General features: G+C 42.5%; 2 protein-coding genes across 4 annotated transcripts in view; one reads left to right on the top strand and one right to left on the bottom strand.

Moving 5' to 3' along the window:
- Positions 1-376: 376 nt before the first annotated feature.
- EXOSC3 (exosome component 3) lies at positions 377-11,022 on the bottom strand. 3 transcript variants are annotated; one of them, XM_045562456.1, is made up of 6 exons: positions 10,971-11,022; positions 10,123-10,560; positions 4,974-5,720; positions 4,167-4,316; positions 1,934-2,085; positions 377-825 (listed from the first exon to the last, which is right to left on the bottom strand). In XM_045562456.1, exons 3-6 carry the CDS (start codon positions 5,307-5,309, stop codon positions 624-626), a joined length of 840 nt encoding a protein of 279 aa, XP_045418412.1. In that variant the 5' UTR covers positions 5,310-5,720; positions 10,123-10,560; positions 10,971-11,022; the 3' UTR covers positions 377-623. The 3 variants fall into 3 exon arrangements, with proteins under 3 accessions (XP_045418412.1, XP_045418411.1, XP_045418410.1); XM_045562455.1 differs by having other exon boundaries at positions 10,123-10,284; positions 10,484-11,009; XM_045562454.1 differs by having other exon boundaries at positions 10,123-11,009.
- An 85-nt stretch (positions 11,023-11,107) lies between these two features.
- The window catches only part of DCAF10 (DDB1 and CUL4 associated factor 10), a 50,286-nt gene continuing 43,640 nt past the window's right edge, over positions 11,108-17,753 (top strand). Inside the window, exon 1 of the mRNA XM_045562453.1 lies at positions 11,108-11,744. Coding sequence (XP_045418409.1) covers positions 11,188-11,744 — 557 coding nt within the window. The 5' untranslated portion in view covers positions 11,108-11,187. The remainder of the gene's footprint in view (positions 11,745-17,753) is intronic.

Below are 17,753 nucleotides of genomic sequence, written 5' to 3'. Positions count from 1 at the left end.
CTATAATTCTAATTTGAAGCACATATACATAGACATACAGTAGTTGGGAATATGGGCTAAGTTAAGTTCTGTGCCTCAGTTTGAGGATAGGTGTCTTTTACATTTGCTAGGAATAAATGATTTATTCCATGTAGAACACTCAGAATGATACCTGGCACATAGTAAACACACAATAATTATTAGTTGTTACCACCTACTGAATAATGGGATTACAGGTGGCTTTTATTTGCTGCTTTATACTTTTTTGTGTGTTCTACATTAACTTTGGTGAACATATTTAATCAGAAAATATTTTAATGCTGACTTTCAGTTCATTATAGAAGTTGCACTCTAGCAAAACTAAAGAAGTTAATGCTACCCAAATAAACTATAATACTAACTTTTTAGTAAACTTTATTGTACAGAAAAAAAAGATACATCGTGACTTTGTAATGATCTTCTCTCCCACGAGAGCATGTGTGAAAACTAGCAACTTACAAAAATATTTAGGACTCTAATAAGACAGCATGCACATCCATATTTTGTCTTCTGAAGATTTAAAAGGGAGAAGCTCACCTGAAAAAAGTTTCTCCAGGAAACCCAGTTTCTTGGCTCAGCTGACCCATTAAAAAAGTACACATGTATCAACTTTCTGCCAATCTGGAGAAGATTTGTTTTCTTTGATCTGTTGTCATGTGTTCACAAGCTTCCAAAATGTTTGCCAAAATTAAAGTCTGTTGAATGGTTTTTGCCTTAACCCATATTCTTCCATTCATGCCAAACACTATCTCCAGTGGATACAGTTTTCCCACTTCCTGTATGATTTCACAGTCTGGAGCTAATAGCCTGGTGGGAAAGAGGAAAGAAAAGGAAATTTAATAAAGTGGTAAAGGTGAATCCTGACTCTCTCTTTTAGAAGGAGATTCCTTTTCTGGGTAGTTCTCCAGTTATTCAAAGCCCTACCAACATCATTCCAAGAATAAGGAACATGATGACTTCAGCTGCTCCCTTTCTTCCAAGAAGCTTTACACTTTTCAGAGGTATACTAGAGGTTACAGCGGTGGGCTAGTCCCTACAAAGAAATCAAATTCCCTATGTTACCAACTTTGCAAAAAATGTACACAGTTCTTCCTCTAGATTGTCAGAGAACCTTAATCCTAGATGTAGAACAATAGCTTTTTTGTTATCTACAGTGCTAAAAGAATATTTTAAACTTACATTCCTAACCATGCAAGTTATTTCTTTGTATTAAATTCAGTACTTGGAGAGGAGCATTGGCTCTTTCAAACCACAAGGGTGATACTTGGTTAATAACATGATTCTCTAATGTCCCAAACTAATTCTTAAACTCTGCAGAACAGGTAGCAAGGAGAGACATACCAGATAGCTCTGAACTTAAGTGGCTCTCGTGGTAAAGCCCTTCAATATGGCATAGCTTTGGGGAGGTAAAGTTCTAAACACCTAACAGAGAATCCACCTCAGTGGGAACTATTAAATTTACCAAGACAGAGTGGCAGGAACCTTCTGTGAATGTCTATATAAGCTAGAGGATCACATCAACCTGGCTGCATTTGGCCACATTAGAGAAATTTGATAATTTTGTACAATTGCAGATTGAATCTGTATTCAAGTAACTCAGAATGTGGGGAAAGGCCAGTTTTCACATTTGGGCTCAGTATATCAGCTAAGGAACAGGCCTGAGAGAGAATACATGAACAGGACAGAGTAAAAGCTTGAAGCGTAAAGTATTAGCCCACCAGAAACACCAACCCCCAAAACTACACTGCCAAATACATTTGAATTTGACATATTTACATTAATGGACATTGCTTTTTAACTTTGAGGAGAAATTCAGATGTTCTTACAAAGAATCCAAATACCAAAGATTAATCAGCTTTCCAATAAGGTATAATTATAAAAGGCAGCAGGCAAACCAACAGGCATAAGGACTTACTTTCTAATTAGGCCCAATGTCACTTTAAAAAGCAGACCATCGTGTCCAATCACACCCATTCCATTGGCTCGTCCACAGCTGTCAATACAGACCATCTCTGGTTCCATATCCTTATTAGCAACCACAAATTGGCCATAGATGAGATCTCCAACCTACAATGATATTAAAAACCAGTTCATTTCCTCTTGACAAACCATTCTACAGGTGCTGCTGTTGGTTCTTTCCCACAGGCAGCAATGCCAGCCACCTATAATTCTATAGCTAAGGGGTTGACTACACTATGGGTTCCCACAGTCACTCTGAAGTTGAGTCTTGAAAAAAGGCAAAATTAACACATGTACCCCCCCACCCCTTCACCAACCGGGAAATCCTCAGACTAGGAGCCATCTCAAGGCCACAGAACACCCTCCAGGGTTGCACTGTCCACTATGGTGGCTAGTGCCCACAAGTAGTTATCTAAACTTACATTTAATTAAAATTAGATGTTTAAAATTTAGTTCCTCAGTTGCATTAACCACATTTAAAATACTCAACAGCTAGAGGCTGCCATACTGGTTGGTGCAGATATAAAACAGCACCATCATAGAAAGTACTATTAGATAGCACTACTCTAGAGAATCATTGTAGATTTACATACAGCGGAAGGAACTCCTGGCATGTAAGTTATTCAATGCAAAATGGAGCAATGGTAATTCACTGACACTTCTCCATAAAAGATTTACTTAAAAACGTCATAGAGTTGAAATGATGGAACTAGGGAAATGGAGAGTGAACTTGTGTTCACTCAAGAAAACATTTATTAAGTACCTACTGTTTGTTGGTGACTACAGAAACTAGACAGGAACAAAACATTCTCTAGCTTACAGAAGCATTCGGTCTTTGGAGGGCAGAAGGGATGTACATAAAAACAAACTTCATTCAAGGCTAAATCCAGTAAGTGCTACAGTCAAGATATAAGAAGAGTGACAAATGGGGATGGCTTTACAGAAGTGGTCGTGTTTAGTCTGAGTCTCAAAGGATGAGCGTGTGTTCCACAGGTTAAGAAGGGATAGTGTTGTAATCCTAGCACTCTGGGAGGCCGAGGCAGGAGGATCGCTTGAGGTCAGGAGTTCCAGACCAGCCTGAGCAAGAGCGAGACCCCATCTCTACTAAAAATAGAAAGAAATTAGCTGGGCATGTTGGCACATCTGTAGTCCCACCTACTCGGGAGGCTGAGGCAGGAGGACTGATTGAGCCCAGGAGTTTGAGGTTGCTGTGAGCTAGGCTGATGCCATGGCACTCTAGCCTAGGCAACAGAGCAAGACTGTTTCAAAAAACAAAAACAAAAAGAAGGAATAGTGCAATCCAGATAGAGGGAACAGCAAGAGCAAAGTACAAGGGCAGGAAATCTGAGTTCAGTGGTGTTTGGTATGGTTCAAACATGGCTGAATGAAGGATATAATTATAAATGAGGGAAACCGCCCCCCAGTAGTATGGAAGGAATTTTGTAGGTTTCAAAGAATCTTGTTTTGAGAAAGGGAGCATGTGAGGATGTCAGCTCTCAAAAGCCTGGATGGAGAGATCAAAGTGTGGTGGCAGGGATGTTAATGAGGAGGTGATTGAGTCCAGTCAAAAGGGAGCTAAAGCCTGAAATTACTAAGTGGAGATAAAGGGATGGACATACAAAATATCAGAGAGAGAATCAAATAGGATGAAAATAGGATTAAGCAACTAAAGACACATGAGAAGTGAATGAGAAGGGGCAAAGAAACCATCAAATTTCTGGCTTGGGCAGATAGGAACAATGTCCTGAAAAGCTCAAATTGAAAACCCAAGGTAACAAGATTACTCCTCTGTCAGTTCCAAGGACCTACAACCAGGATGGATGGATGGATGGATGGCTGGCTGGCTGGCTGATAAGGTCAATTTGCATCACTTGTCCCTCCTCCGTCTCTAAGCCTATAGTTGACTTCCTTGTCCAGTGGATATAGACATAACAGATAACAAAGGAGATAACAGATATAACCTTTCAATTAAGTAGCAAGGAAACACCCCAAGAACCAATGTAATAAATGTAAAATAAGTACATAGCTTGGACACTCTGAAGAAAGTCTTGGAGCCTGGGGCAACTGCACAGATGCTGCGAGATTCTAGGTCACACTTTAGAGACAATTCAGGTAGCCTTCTGGATATCTGAGTGTTCTAGGGAATAGATGTTTTTCTTACTTTTAAAACCAAAGGTTCCCATTATTACCTGCACATTTGGTCTGTTTCTTTTAGTTGCCCCTTCAAATGCCAAGTAAGACAAAGAAGCTGGCTCACTCCCTCCAACATCAACTTTGAATATATCTCCAGATTTAGCTGTCACTATGCCAATCACATGGTCTCCTTTCACTGGAACATACTACAAAAGAAAATAGAAGGATAACAGTCATAAATGATAAGATACCATTGGAAGATATCTTCAGCAAGTCCTTTATTGTCATTAAAGAGATGTTTCGAAGATATTTTGAAATCGAAGTATACAAATTAATACAAACCTTATAAGAAATTTGATCATATGCCACTTTCAGGAAAAGACAATCACACCATAAACTCTCAGGATCGCAGCTTCTAACAGTCTGTTAATTTGAGCCAGGATCCCATACATCTTCAGCATCCTCATCATTAAGTCCCTAGCTTCTGTCCAGTGGCACAGGGATCCTTACAATTAGGGTAGCCCATTGCATTGTTAGACAATTTTTCCTTGTTCTTGTATAAATTAGACTCCCTGTGACATCCACTCATTGAGCCCGGTTCTGCCCTCTGAGACTTCAAGGGGCCAGCCTGCTGCTCCTGACCTTTTGGGTTTTGAAGACAATAACCATGACTCACGGTCTCCAGACGCCTTTCTCCCTTGGTTGCCCTTCTGAGGCTATGTACCTAGTGTTCATGGTCCCTCTAAAGGAGATGCTGAGGTGGACCCAAGACTATGGTGGCTCTAGGCTAGCCTTAACAAAGGAGGGCCCCAGGGCCCCATCCACTCCCACTGCCGCATCACCCCTCCAGAGTCCCAGCTCACCCGTTTCTGCTGCGAATCCACCCAGTAAACGCCACCGCCGCTGCCACTGCCACTGCCGGGCTCCTTGTGACGCAGACGGCCGCACTTGGTGACCAGCAGGCGGTCCCCGCAGCGCCGCAAGCCCGGGCCGCACACTACGCGCACCCGCGAGCGCACTCCAGCATTCAAGCGCAACGGTCGCTCCCCTCCACCGCCAGGGCCTTCTGCGTCTTCCTGCTCGGGCAGGAGCAGTTCCTCACCCGGGAGCACTACCTGATTTAGCACTGTGCGCGCCGCCCGCGCCCTGCCGCCCGCGAGAGATTCAGCAGCGACTTCAGCCATCGCTGGCGCCAGCATACACCGCTACCGGTTTCTGGCTTCCGCTTCCGGCTCCGCGTCCAATCACCAGTCCTCCCAGGGCCTTCCGTTTCAGGCAAGAGCGGTCCGTTGGACTTGGACCTGTCTGTAAAATCTAATCACCGTCAGCCCACGGGTCCCGTTAAAGGTGGCTGCGATGTGTTTAGCCAGCTACCTACTATCTTGCAGTCTATCCGCGGGTCCCTATTAGAAACGCGCAGCTCTACGCCATCGAGGAGCCTCCACTTCCGGTGTCTTTCTTCGCGTGTCTTGTGACCGGTCCACCGTGGGATACAAGACGCTTCCACACAGGGTTCCGTGGGATCCTTGAGCAGAGGGGCTTAGGAAATTGGACGTTGGGTGGGCTCAAAGGTCCTCCCTTCCAACTCCGCCCTCGGAAGAGTGGCTGACCTTTTAACAGGAAAAGTGCTTTATTCCATAGGTACCAAAAGTAGATGAGACTTGGTGGATCAGATTAAGAAATGTATTACTCTTAACACAGCAAACATCAGGAGTATCAGCATGGTAGTGTAGAGTAGGACTAAAACAATATTTTAGTTTGTTTGATGGTGACTTGTTTTTGCTCTTAGCTAACAGCCAAATTCCGCTTCTGTACACAAAGCTTGCTTGCTTATTGCTTGATTACGATAAAGAGCTAAAACCATGCTCAAATGCAGTTAAAAAGAAAAAAGAAAAAAAACCGCACCGCAGGTGGCTTCCTGATAGGGAGGCGGGCTGTGCAGGGCGAGTGTCCTTGGGGAGAGAATCTCCTGGGAGGGAATCTCTTGGGAAAGAGTCTCTTATCAGAAATAACTAGCAACAGACTCCAGCAAAAAAAAAAAAAAAGTATAAGAGCTTTGTTTTTACCCCAGGGCGGGGTCCTGGTTCGTAAAGAGACCACTGCGTTGGTGCTCTGGGACCTGGACCCTAGCTCGAGCTAGTCAAAATAAAACTCCTTTGCCTTTGCAGCCTCAGTGACTCTGTCTTTCTGTTCCCGGGGCCGAGGGGAACCGGCTCTAACAGTAGCACTGGTTGGCCTGTCCCCAAGTTCCATGGAATAAAGGCAATGTGCCCAGATGGTGACAACACTTGCAGTGGGTTGCACCACCACTGAGGGATCCAGGTCCAAGGGCCTAGCATCTTTTGTCACAAGCAGCAAACAAACCAGTCTCCTTTCCCCAGGGAGTAAGCTGTTTCATGGTAGTTATGCTGTAGTCACACTAACCCACTTAAATGTCAATGCTATAGAAATGGCCCAGTGTCTGGGGAAAGTTAGGCCTTGTGTTTGGCACACTTAGCAAACACATGCAGGGATGCTAAAGGCCATGGCAGACTGGACTGCCCTCTCCCAAAGCCTATCATCACCTGACTCCAGGTTATCTCTGCAATGTCATCTCACTGAATTTTCTTCACCTATCTAAATTTTTATCATTGTAGACTATTCACCAAGGCCATGTTATCTGTTACATTCTAGCTACAGATTCTCTTCTCCTTCTCTTGCTATACTGCAAGCTTCCTGCGTACAGAGAGTGCACTGCACTTTGCACAGATTGTAACTGCTCAAGATGGATGAAAGAAAAAGCTTGAAACTGTGACCACTGCATATGAAAATTATGTGTCATGATGCTATTAAGGGACTGCATTCATTGATTGCTTTCTATGTCCAGACATAGTTGGGTCTATGAAAAACTTAAGATGTCTTTATCAGTCAGGGTCTAATCAGGAGACAAACTACATAGTAGTTTGAATAGGGAAAGTTTAATATATAAAGAATGATTATTATAACAGAGCATTGAAATAATTAGGGAATGGCTAGTAAGAACTAAAGAGAGCTTTACAGAGTATAGGAATAGTGGCTATAAGGAACAGCCACTACACCTAGTGCTGAGATAGAGCTCCCAAAGAGGAGCCCCTGCCCCTCAACCAGGGCAGACTGAGACCTTTTTGGCAAGGCATGGTCATGGCTCATTGAATGGTGACAAGTCACTGGGAATCTGCCAGTGGAACTTGTTATAAATCCACCCTCCAGAATTTTCTGGCACTTCTGGGGTGCTGAGGAAAGCTATTCATGGAGAGGGGTTTCCTGGAAGCCTCTGCTATAAAGGTACCCAATAAAAGCGCTAGGGAACACTGTTAGGTGCTGGGTGTTTCTGGCCACCAAGTAAAGCAGGAGTAGATGCTTGAGAAGCTGCCATGCTGCAGGAATGTGCTAGTTAGCACACAAAGACCAGGAAGCAAAAGCCCTTCCTCCTGAAATGCCTCTCCAGGGCCTTCTATATATAAAGTTTATCATGATAGCAAAACAAAAAATATTTTAAAGGCTCAGATCTATTTTCTCAGAGCAGGCAGTGAAAAAGTGAATTTGGAGGAGAGAAGCCCACTGATAACTGGCACAAGGTATCATGAGGTTGTAAGATCAAACTCATCACTAATAGCAATAAGGTAGTCTGCCCATTACCAGATGGCTTCACTGGTAAAGTATACCCAACATTTAAAGAAGAATTAATACCCAGTAATTTCAAACTCTTCCAAAATAGAAGAGGAGGGAACACACTGCAGCCGATTCTATGAGGTCAGTAATACCCTGATTTCAAAACCAAAGACATCCCAGAAAAGGAAACTACAGATCAGTATTCCTTATGAATATAGACACAGAACTCCTCAATAAAACATTGACTCCAGCAACATACAGAAAGGATTGTACACCATGACCAAGTGGGATTAATCCCAGGAATGCAAGGTCTTTTAACATCTGAAATCAGTTAATATACCATTTAAAAAGGTTTTTTCCTTTTCTTTTTTATCTTTTACATTTCAAGATCATTGAGTATATACCATTTTAATTGATGCATACCCTGTAATGAGTTTTTTAAAAATTCAATTACTAGGCCGGGCGTGGTGGCTCACGCCTGTAATCCTAGCACTCTGGGAGGCCGAGGCGGGTGGATCCTTTGAGCTCAGGAGTTCGAGACCAGCCTGAGCAAGAGTGAGACCCCCGTCTCTACTAAAAATAGAAAGAAATTATATGGCCAACTAAAAATATATATAAAAAAAATTAGCCAGGCATGGTAGTGCATGCCTGTAGTCCCAGCTGCTGGGGAGGCTGAGGCAGTAGGATTGCTTAAGCCCAGGAGTCTGAGGTTGCTGTGAGCTAGACTGATGCCATGGCACTCACTCTAGCCCGAGCAACAGAGAGAGACTCTGTCTCAAAAAAAACAAAAACCAAAAAACTCAATTACTAGAATTAGAAAGGAACTTCTTGTCTGATAAGGGCATCTATGAAAAACCTACAGATAATATCATACTTTATGGTGAAAGACTGAAAACTTTACATATAAGATCAGGATTAAGACAAGGAAGTCTGCTTTTACCATTTCTATTCAACATTACACTAAAGGTTCTATCCAGCGCAATTTAGCAAGAAAAAGCAATAAAAGATACCCAGATAGGAAAGGAAGTAAAACTATCTCTATTTGCAGTTGATATGCTCTAGTAAATAGAAGGTCCTAAGGAATCTACAAAAAAAAAAGTAGTTAGAACTAATAAACAAGTCCAGCAAGTTTACAGGATTTAAGAGCAATACACAAAAATAAATTGTACTTCTGTACCCTTGAAATGAACCTGAAAATGAAATTTTAAAAATAATTTAATCATTCGAGGCCAGGCGTGGTGGCTCATGCCTGTAATCCTAGCACTCTGGGAGGCCGAGGCAGGAGGATCACTTGAGGTCAGGAGTTCGAGACCAGCCTGAGCAAGAGTGAGACCCCGTCTCTACCAAAAATAGAAAAAAAATTAGCCAGTCAACTAAAAATAGAAACAAAAAATTAGCCGGTCGTGGTGGCTCGTGCCCATAGTCCCAGCTACTTGGGAGGATGAGGCAGAAGGATCACTTGAGCCCAGGAGTTTGAGGTTGCTGTGAGCTAGGCTGATGCCATGGCACTCACTCTGGCCCTGGCAACAAAGAGAGACTCTGTCTCAAAACAAGATTTCAATAGAATTTTAGTCCTGTGTAGATTATTCTTAAGTTTTAGTAAAAATTATTTGGAATAAGTGAGCATTCATACTTCAAGTGGGAGCATTTAGAAAAAAAAATCTGGCATACTTACTTGTTCCATGTGTTACAACTACCACTGCCTTATGTTTGTGGCTATTTTAACTGTTCAAGAACCATCTCATTATCTAACAGTTACATGCAAACCTACAAAATATCTCTGCTGTCATTTGGTTTCTCTAGATTCTCTAAATTGTCAGTGAACAGCTCTTAATCAGCTTTGAGGCTCTAGTGTGTTAATTTTGAATTGCTTGAACTGTGAAATCTGATTATCTTCAGCCAGCATAAACTCTCACTGCAGAGTTTGTGTTTTTCTGTTGGAACTGTACCTCACATACCTTGGAGTACGTAACCTTTTAAAATTGAGTTTAATTTCACTTATTATAAAAGGTAATTTATTTTCAAGTAAGGTCACACACACACAAAAGAAAAAAGGCAATAACATTGATAAATGTATCATGGTCAAGGTTTTGCAGACCATAAAATTTTAGTCATTGGCCGTAACTTTAGCAGCACTGGGGCAGGGGTGGGGTAGGGGGAAGCAGAGGACCGCTACAAAGTATCTGTTGCAGCCAGAAGTTGTGGGTCACTAGGGACATTATTTGTCAATGGTAAAACAGACCTCTACCTCTTCTGCTCTGTGGGGGCAACTTGGGGGATACCTCAGGAAGAATGACTGCCTTGATCTTCTAACTCAAGATGCCTGCTTCTCACCTTTTTCTCAGTCAGCTCATGGACAGGAAGAATTGAATAACTACTAACCTTCCCGGTGGGAGGACTTGCTGAATGTTCAGCCTCTGAATTTCATTCCCTTCCTCCAGAGGTCCTTCAGATCTTTCCTCACAGATGTTCCTCCACAGATCTTCCAGACTTATCTTCAAAGTCCCCAAATGTGAGCTTTCTACAACAGCTTTTGATCAAGGCCTAGAAGAGTTGTCAGTTCTTAACTCTACCTCTCTTTGTATCTCAAGCTGTACTTTATTGAGGACTCTGCTTCCCTCCCCAAGAAACCCCCAGTTCCCGTTAATCCTTTTCTGCAAACAAGTACTTATCCTTAAGACAGATGAGGGTCTTACATCTGTCATGGCCTCCACGCCCTGCCTGGCAGATAAGCAGGACTTACCTTGTGCTCTATTGCTCGGGATTTGATTGAGTTTTCCAGCTCCCTTCACTTACTCCAGGCTGAAAATGTGCTCCTTCCTGCAGAGAGGAAGGCTTTAGCGTCGACAATGACTTGACCTGCTGGACAGTAGCTGGGAGTTGGATAGATATTCGGGGTACCATTAGACCCCCTTATTTTAGGCCCTGTACAGACCAGGGCTTTTTAGTGTAAAAGTTAACTTTTGGGTCCAGTGACTCTCAGGATAAGTAGGCAGTATGCCATGCCATTTACTTTGTGTGACCTGCACATAATACGGTAATTTCTACTCCCTCACTACTCTGTGCAAAATCCCACCCAGCCTCACAGGACTGACTAGTCAGGTTCACTCATCCCAGGCACGCATCCACAGGTCACTGCCAACTACAGACCGACTCTGCCGTACACGGTGCCCAGGTGCTAACTGCTCCATACAGCCCGGCCCCTGGAACCCTCAGTCGCTCACACATACAGCTAGTTGCTCCCTTCCTCCGTATCCCGGGACTCCAGCACCCACAGACGGCGGTGTCCCAGCTTTCCTGGTCCCCGGCGGACGGTGGCCCAGGGGCGGCGCGGGTTTCCAGCCGGCGGGGTTAGGCCGCTGCACGCCGGAAGTGGCGGCTGAGCGGGAGCGCTGAGGTGGCGGCCGGCGGGGCAGCGGCCGGGAGCGGGGGGCGGGGGCGTTGGTCATGTTTCCCTTCGGGCCCTGTAGCCCTGGAGGGGACGGGGCGGCCGGAGCTGGGGCTGAGGAGCTGGCGCCCCATGGGGGGCAGGCGGCAGCCGCCAGGCCGTCCTCTCCCCCTCCCCCGCCGGCGCTGCCACAGCCCGGGGCTGACGCAGCCCCTCCCCCGCCACCCGCCCGGAGCCCTCGTCGCCCCGGCGCCCCCTCGCTGTCCCCGGCCGCGCGTGCACCAGAGCTCAAGCCGCCCAGATCCCCGGAGTCCTCGGCTGCCTCCGCCCAGAGAGAGCCGTCATCGCCCTCCCCGCCGCGCCAGCGGCCCGGGCCAGACTGCAGGGCCGGGAGCCGGGGCCGGCATGGCCTCAGCGCGGGCCCGGGCGGCCCTGGCGCCAGGCTGTTTGGGTGGCTGAGAGAGCGCAGCCTGGGCCGCGGGCTGTTCGTGGACCCGGCGCGGGACAATTTCCGCACCATGACTAACCTCTATGGTTCCATCCACCCCGCGGACTCGGTGTACCTCAGCACCCGCACCCACGGTGCCGTCTTCAACCTTGAGTACTCGCCCGACGGGTAAGCGCGGCCCCCCGGAGGGCGGGTGCCAGCCTCCGCCCAGGGCTCGCTTACTCGGCTCGGGTCGAGGTTTGCGAGTCCGTCTGGGGCTGCTGGCCTACATGCCCCTTGGGCACTTTCTGAAGCGCCTTATCGCTATTGGAGCCCCTTCCCAGCCTTTTGAGGTAGGCAAGCCGGACCTCATTTGCTCACCTTCAGGACTCTGAAGGATAAATGCCTAAAGCTACAGAGCAGGTCTTTCAGAGCCAGCCCAGAAATAGGGCTTTCTGGTACATAGTAGGTGCTCAGTAAATACATTTTAAATAAATGCCCTTTTTTTCCCGTGTCACCCTAGGCGTGCGTTTTTCTCACCTAAACTTGTGTTAAGGGTAGGGAGCCTGTAGATTTCCTGTACCCTGTTCCTAGAGTTGCCATAGGGGACAAGTGCGGTCCTTTGCTCAAGGAAGATACTAAGACACTGCAGAGAAGTGTTTCTCCTGATTTGGTCCGTTTGTGAAGTTCCCAGGCTAGACTACTACATGCTTCTGTTAAGGGTATCCAGCTTTTTTCTCGGCTGATTAAACATTTCATGTTTAGCCTTGTTTTACTTTGAGCTATGGGAAATTTTCAAAATAATGTATATATTTAAAACTTTGCCTTGTGAGTACACGTTTAACAGCAATCAGAAGAAAAATGGGCACACGGTTCTACGATGAGATGACGTTGTTAATATAATCTTACCCCATCAAGGCTTCTGGGTTGGTAGTTACTTAGTTGTTCATTCATTGGTTCCCTCATTCAGCAGATATTTGCCGAGCACTTGCTGTTTTCCAAACGCAAGAGAGCAAAACCAGCTAATGGCACTGTTTTCATTGAGCTTGGGCCTTACTGCTTCAACTAGATGTTAGATAACCGTACTAAATAATGCATAATATATATTTACAAATTGAGATAAAGTCTTGAAGGAACCTGTTGTGGACTAGGGCGTGCAAGGTTTCCCTGAGGAAGTGACACTTGAAACAAGATCAGAAAAATGAGTAGGAGGTAAATTAGCCAAAACAGGGTTGGGGATGGGATAGATGTATTTAACATGGAGACTGGTATATCAAGGGACTTATGTCCTACCTGTGGTAGGAGAAGGGCAGCATTCCATGTTAGAGAAACTGAAAAACAATAGGTTTACGAAGCAAAAGGTTTTACTGAAGAAAGACCTAAAATGTGCTAGGGAAAGGAGCAAAGAACAGAATCAGAAATTACTGTGAGCAGGTAGACCCTATTCCAGTTCACTGATGGAAATACTTCCTAATCACAAGTGCTGGGATCTCTGGGGTTTCTCCTTACAGCAATTGGGTGGAGCTTGTAGCAATGGATGCACTCCTAAGTAAGGGGTAAATTTGGTGAGAGGAGAAACTATTTTGCTGAAGTTCATTCATGGAACCTCCTCTCATCCTTCCTCCAACCAGGCCCTATTCCTAAAGTTCTCTGAAAACACCAAGAGTCTGTTCCTCATAAACATTGAGTTTCTCTCTTCTCCATATCCTGGCTTCTCTCCTCCCAGCCTCCTACCTATTCTTTCAAGAATTCAGAAGTAGCTATTTCTACTCTTTTGATGTGGGATTTTTAGGTAGAGGGTGGGAGGGGTAGAATGAGTTATGAAGAAGGAATTACAGGGCTTTTAGAATGAGGGATATATTATTAATACTTACAGTTCTTATTTGAATCTAGGCTGTATTTTCCCAGAAAAACATTTTTGTAAAAGGTGGCTAGGCATTCTGATACTTAAACCAATTCAATAATTTTTAATTACGTAATTAATATATGCTCCTTTTGGAAAACCTAGCCAATAAATAAGCAAAAAGAAGCTAAACATCACTTATGATCCCAGAGACTGAATGGATATCCAAGGAAATTTTCATGTATATTTTAGTGTAAACATGGAATCATACTGTTTTGTAGCCTGCTTTTCTTATGGTATATTATGAACTACTTATGTTAATATATTTCTACATTATTTTAAATTTCTCATTAGCTTAAATAAAACCTCTATGTACTAATATTTTATATTTATATCCTTAGTATAAGTCCCTAGAATGATTTCAAAAGTTATGAAAATTTATGATACCTATTGTTAAATTACCCTCTGTGAAGATCATACCAATTCTCATTCCTGTATCCAAGACACACATGAAAGTGCCTTTCTCCCCATACCCTTGGCAACATTGCATATTGCCATTATTTTTCATCTCTGTTAGGGTGATGAGTGAAAATAGTTCAACGTTTTAATTTTTCAGTATTTTTCAGCTATTATGCTCAACATTTATGTTGGACTTAAAGTAATTTTACAGATAGTTGATATATCTGTGTTAAATGAAATAGTTTTTTATATCCTTCAGAGGTATAAGTTAAATCAGCTTATCAGGCAGCATAACCATTGTCACTTAACAAGGACTTCTCAATACAGAGGAGTGACATAGAATGTAAGGATTGAAATTATGAATTTAATAGGCACCAAACTAGAAGGAATTTGGCACTAAAAAAGAAATGAAAGGATATATGGACGAGAAGGTAATTTCTAAAGAATTCTAAAAATGTTTTAAGTGTTAACAACATTGTCAAAATAAGTGTATACCTCCTACGATGACATTTTGAAAAAGTAAATTTGATAATGTTAATAAATTAGATAATAGTATGTCAGACCTTCTCAAGCTGTCCTCTATGAGAACACATTAGGTACAGCTATAGAGAAAATTAGTATATTGGAAAATAGAAGTGAAGAAATTGTCCAGAATGCAGACCTCAGAAACATAAAGACTGAAAATATAAAGGAAGTTTAGTGACATGGAGCATAGAGAGAAAAAGCATACCATATATTTAGTCAGACTTCCTGAAGAAAATGAAATATAATGGAGTTGGGAAGACTATTCGAAGACATGGTAGCTGAGAAATCTACAGAATTGAAGAAAGGCATCAAGCCATGATTTAAGAAGCCCAACAAATCCAAGCAGGAATCCTCCCTAGACATAGTGAAACTGTGGGACAATAATATAAGATCCTAGAAGTTAGAGAAAAAAAGAACTCAAAGGAGAATTAGGAGAGTGATAGCCAATTAGTCATCACTTACAGTGTCAAGCCAGAGACAGTGGTCATTATTTTCAATTTGCTGGGAAAAACCTCAAACTAGATTTATACCTGACAAAGATGGGTTCTCTGTCCTTGTCAAGAACAAAGATGAAATGAATACATATTCAGACAAGCAAGGTTGAGTGAGTTTGCCAGGACAGTTTTTTTATTTTTTTTGGAGACAGAGTCTTGCTCTGTTGCCCTGGTAGAGTGCAGTGGTGTCATTATATCTCACTGCAACCTCAAACTCCTGGGCTCAAGTGGTCCTCCTGGGACTACAGGCATGAGCCATGAATGGCTGGCTAATTTTTCTATTTTTAGTAGATGCCGGTTCTTGATTTTGTTCAGGCTGGTCTCAAACTCCTGACCTCAAGCAGTCCTCCCACTTTGGCCTCCTAGAGTGCTAGGATTAGAGGCATAAAGTCACCACACCCAGCCTACCAGCTGACTGTAAATAAAGGAGTTCTAAATTCAGAGAGAAGGAAATTATTTTCAAATGGCAGGTCTGAGATACTAGAAGGAATGAAGAGCAAAGAAAGTCGTAAATACGTATGTAAAACTAAATCTGATAATGTCTTTTGGGATTAACAAAGATGGAGCTAAAATAGTAGACAATAGTATATAAATTATGTGGGGATGTTCTAAGTTCCTTATGTTTTTTGAGGGAGAATTATATATATTATGATATATTAACTTCAGACTTTAGTAAGTATGCATATTAAAATTTTCAAGGAACCAAAGACAAGAAAGTATATATAATTTCCAGACTAGTAGAGGAAAAAATATGAAATGAGAAAAAAAATCCCCAAAGAAGGCAAAAAAGGGAAAGAAAAAAAAAAAAGCATAATAAAGCACAAAGAATAGCTGAAAATAAATCTAAATATTACTAGTTACAATAACTATAAAAGTACTGAATGTTCTAATTAAAAGGCAAAGATTATTATATTACAGGCAAAAAAGTAAAAGGATTGCGAAAGATGTATCAAACACATTCTAAATAAAAGTAAGCTGGTGAACTAAATACCAGAATAAAATAGGCTTCAAGGCAAAAAAAATTATTAGAGATGTACAGTCACTTCATAATGATAAAAGCTCAATTCACCTGGAAGTTTGGGCATTTGCCTAGGGATTTTTTTTTTTTTTTTGGTGGAGACAGAGTTTCTCTCCCTTTTCCAGGTAGAGTGCAGTGGCATTGTCATAGCTCACTGCAACCTCAAACTCCTGGGCTCCAGTGATCCTCCTGCCTCAGCCTCCTGAGTAGCTGGGATTACAGGTGAATGCCACTGTGCTGGCTAATTTTTCTACTTGTGGTAGAGACGGAGTCTCGCTCTTGCTCAGGCTGGTCTGGAACTCCTGACCTGAAGGGATTCTCCTGCCTTGGCCTCCTAGAGTGCTAGGATTACAGGCATGAGCCACCAGGACTGGCCTCGCCTAGGGATTTAAATGAGTCTAAACTTGAATGAGCTTTAGATTTAAAATGTATACATCAAAATTTAATAACTTCAAGGGAGAAAACAGGGAAATTTATCATCGTAGAGAAAGATTTCAGTGTACCTCAGTTAATCAGGCAAACACAAACATAAGTATGTAAGATATAAAGAGCACCATTTAAAGTCTTGTTTTTAAGGGCTCTTATAGACTGCATTCAGGCCTGATATTCAGCTGGTACACATTGGCTCAGGTGTACCAATTGTTAAAATGCATATGTCCATAGTAGTTGAATAGTTACTGCCCGAAGCCTGTTAAGTGTCATCCTAATACTTCAGCACCTTCCTTGGGACTTCCCAGAGTAATCCATTATACAACAACTAAAGAATTAAGAATTGACACAGCAAGAGACCATCAACAAACATCTCACTGGAGAACCATAGGCCAGCATCCATTGTGAGTGCTCCTCACCCACACCTGGCACTCTCCCACACACACAGAATCCATAGGCAGATGCCCAGTGACCATATAATTTCCCAGAGGGCAAGGCTGCCTGCCTTTCTCAAGTCACTCTCACATGGTCACTTGTGAGAACTACAACCTCTGACGAGATACAGAGAAATTCAGTCAAATGAATAGTACTGTGCTACTACAGTTATTATCCAAACATTAACTGTCTTGGCACAGTGTGTACTGCATGGCAGGATAGAATCTACAGCAGATGAATGAGGCTTATGGGGATGGTTTGTGGATGAATAACTCCTGGGATGCAGATCCTTAATTTTCATTCCTGTTGAATTTTGCCATTATTTAATGGGATAAGTTTGCCAGGACCCACTGAATACCTGCTTACCACAGATAATGATAAAACTCATTTTATTAATGAAAATGACTACCAAAATAATTCTTTTTCTCTGTACCAGTCCCATTTAGTTGGGGGAATTGAGAAGCAGAACGGTCATTAAACAAAGGTTTTGTACCTTGGTGTATGCTTTTAACTTCCATACTACATTACCTTTCCTTTGAACCGAGGGAGTAGGTTTGAGATAAATATATCACTGAGTTATTTTTGTGACTTGGTTATTAATACAATTAAACACATTGAATATACAAAATTAACAATACGCATTCTAAAGGCTAAAAATATTTTCAATATACTTCAGCAAAAGCTGAAAAGAAGATTTAGCCCCATGAACATTTCTGTTGATGTTAATAGAGATTTTTTTTTTTCACTTTTCATGACTTTTCAGTACTTTTCAAGTTACTTAATGACTGTCAATTTAATATGTCAATTCATGGTTCAGAAAAGGGCTTCTGGGTCAAATTACAGATTATGGCTACAATTTCCAAAAATTAATAAATGGAAATTACTAGAATAATTTGATGAATAATTTGAGCTATAGCTAATATCACTTGGCAAGTATTTTTACAATCTGTATAGATCAGTTTATTTAGAAAATGTTTTTAAATTTTATTCATGTT

This window comes from Lemur catta, chromosome 10, assembly GCF_020740605.2.
Source record: "Lemur catta isolate mLemCat1 chromosome 10, mLemCat1.pri, whole genome shotgun sequence".
NCBI lineage: Eukaryota > Metazoa > Chordata > Mammalia > Primates > Lemuridae > Lemur > Lemur catta.
The sequence above is the reverse complement of the archived record's forward strand: the minus strand, read 5'-3'. Positions and strand labels throughout refer to the sequence as shown.

Excerpts from the sequence above, each read along its gene's own strand:
- EXOSC3 (XM_045562456.1), bottom strand. The coding sequence starts at position 5,309 with ATGCTGGCGCCAGCGATGGCTGAAGTCGCTGCTGAATCTCTCGCGGGC. Across the intron at positions 2,086-4,166 it reads GAAACAGACCAAATGTGCAG|GTTGGAGATCTCATCTATGG; the intron begins GTAATAATGGGA and ends ATATCATTGTAG. Across the intron at positions 826-1,933 it reads ACATTGGGCCTAATTAGAAA|GCTATTAGCTCCAGACTGTG; the intron begins GTAAGTCCTTAT and ends CTTTCCCACCAG.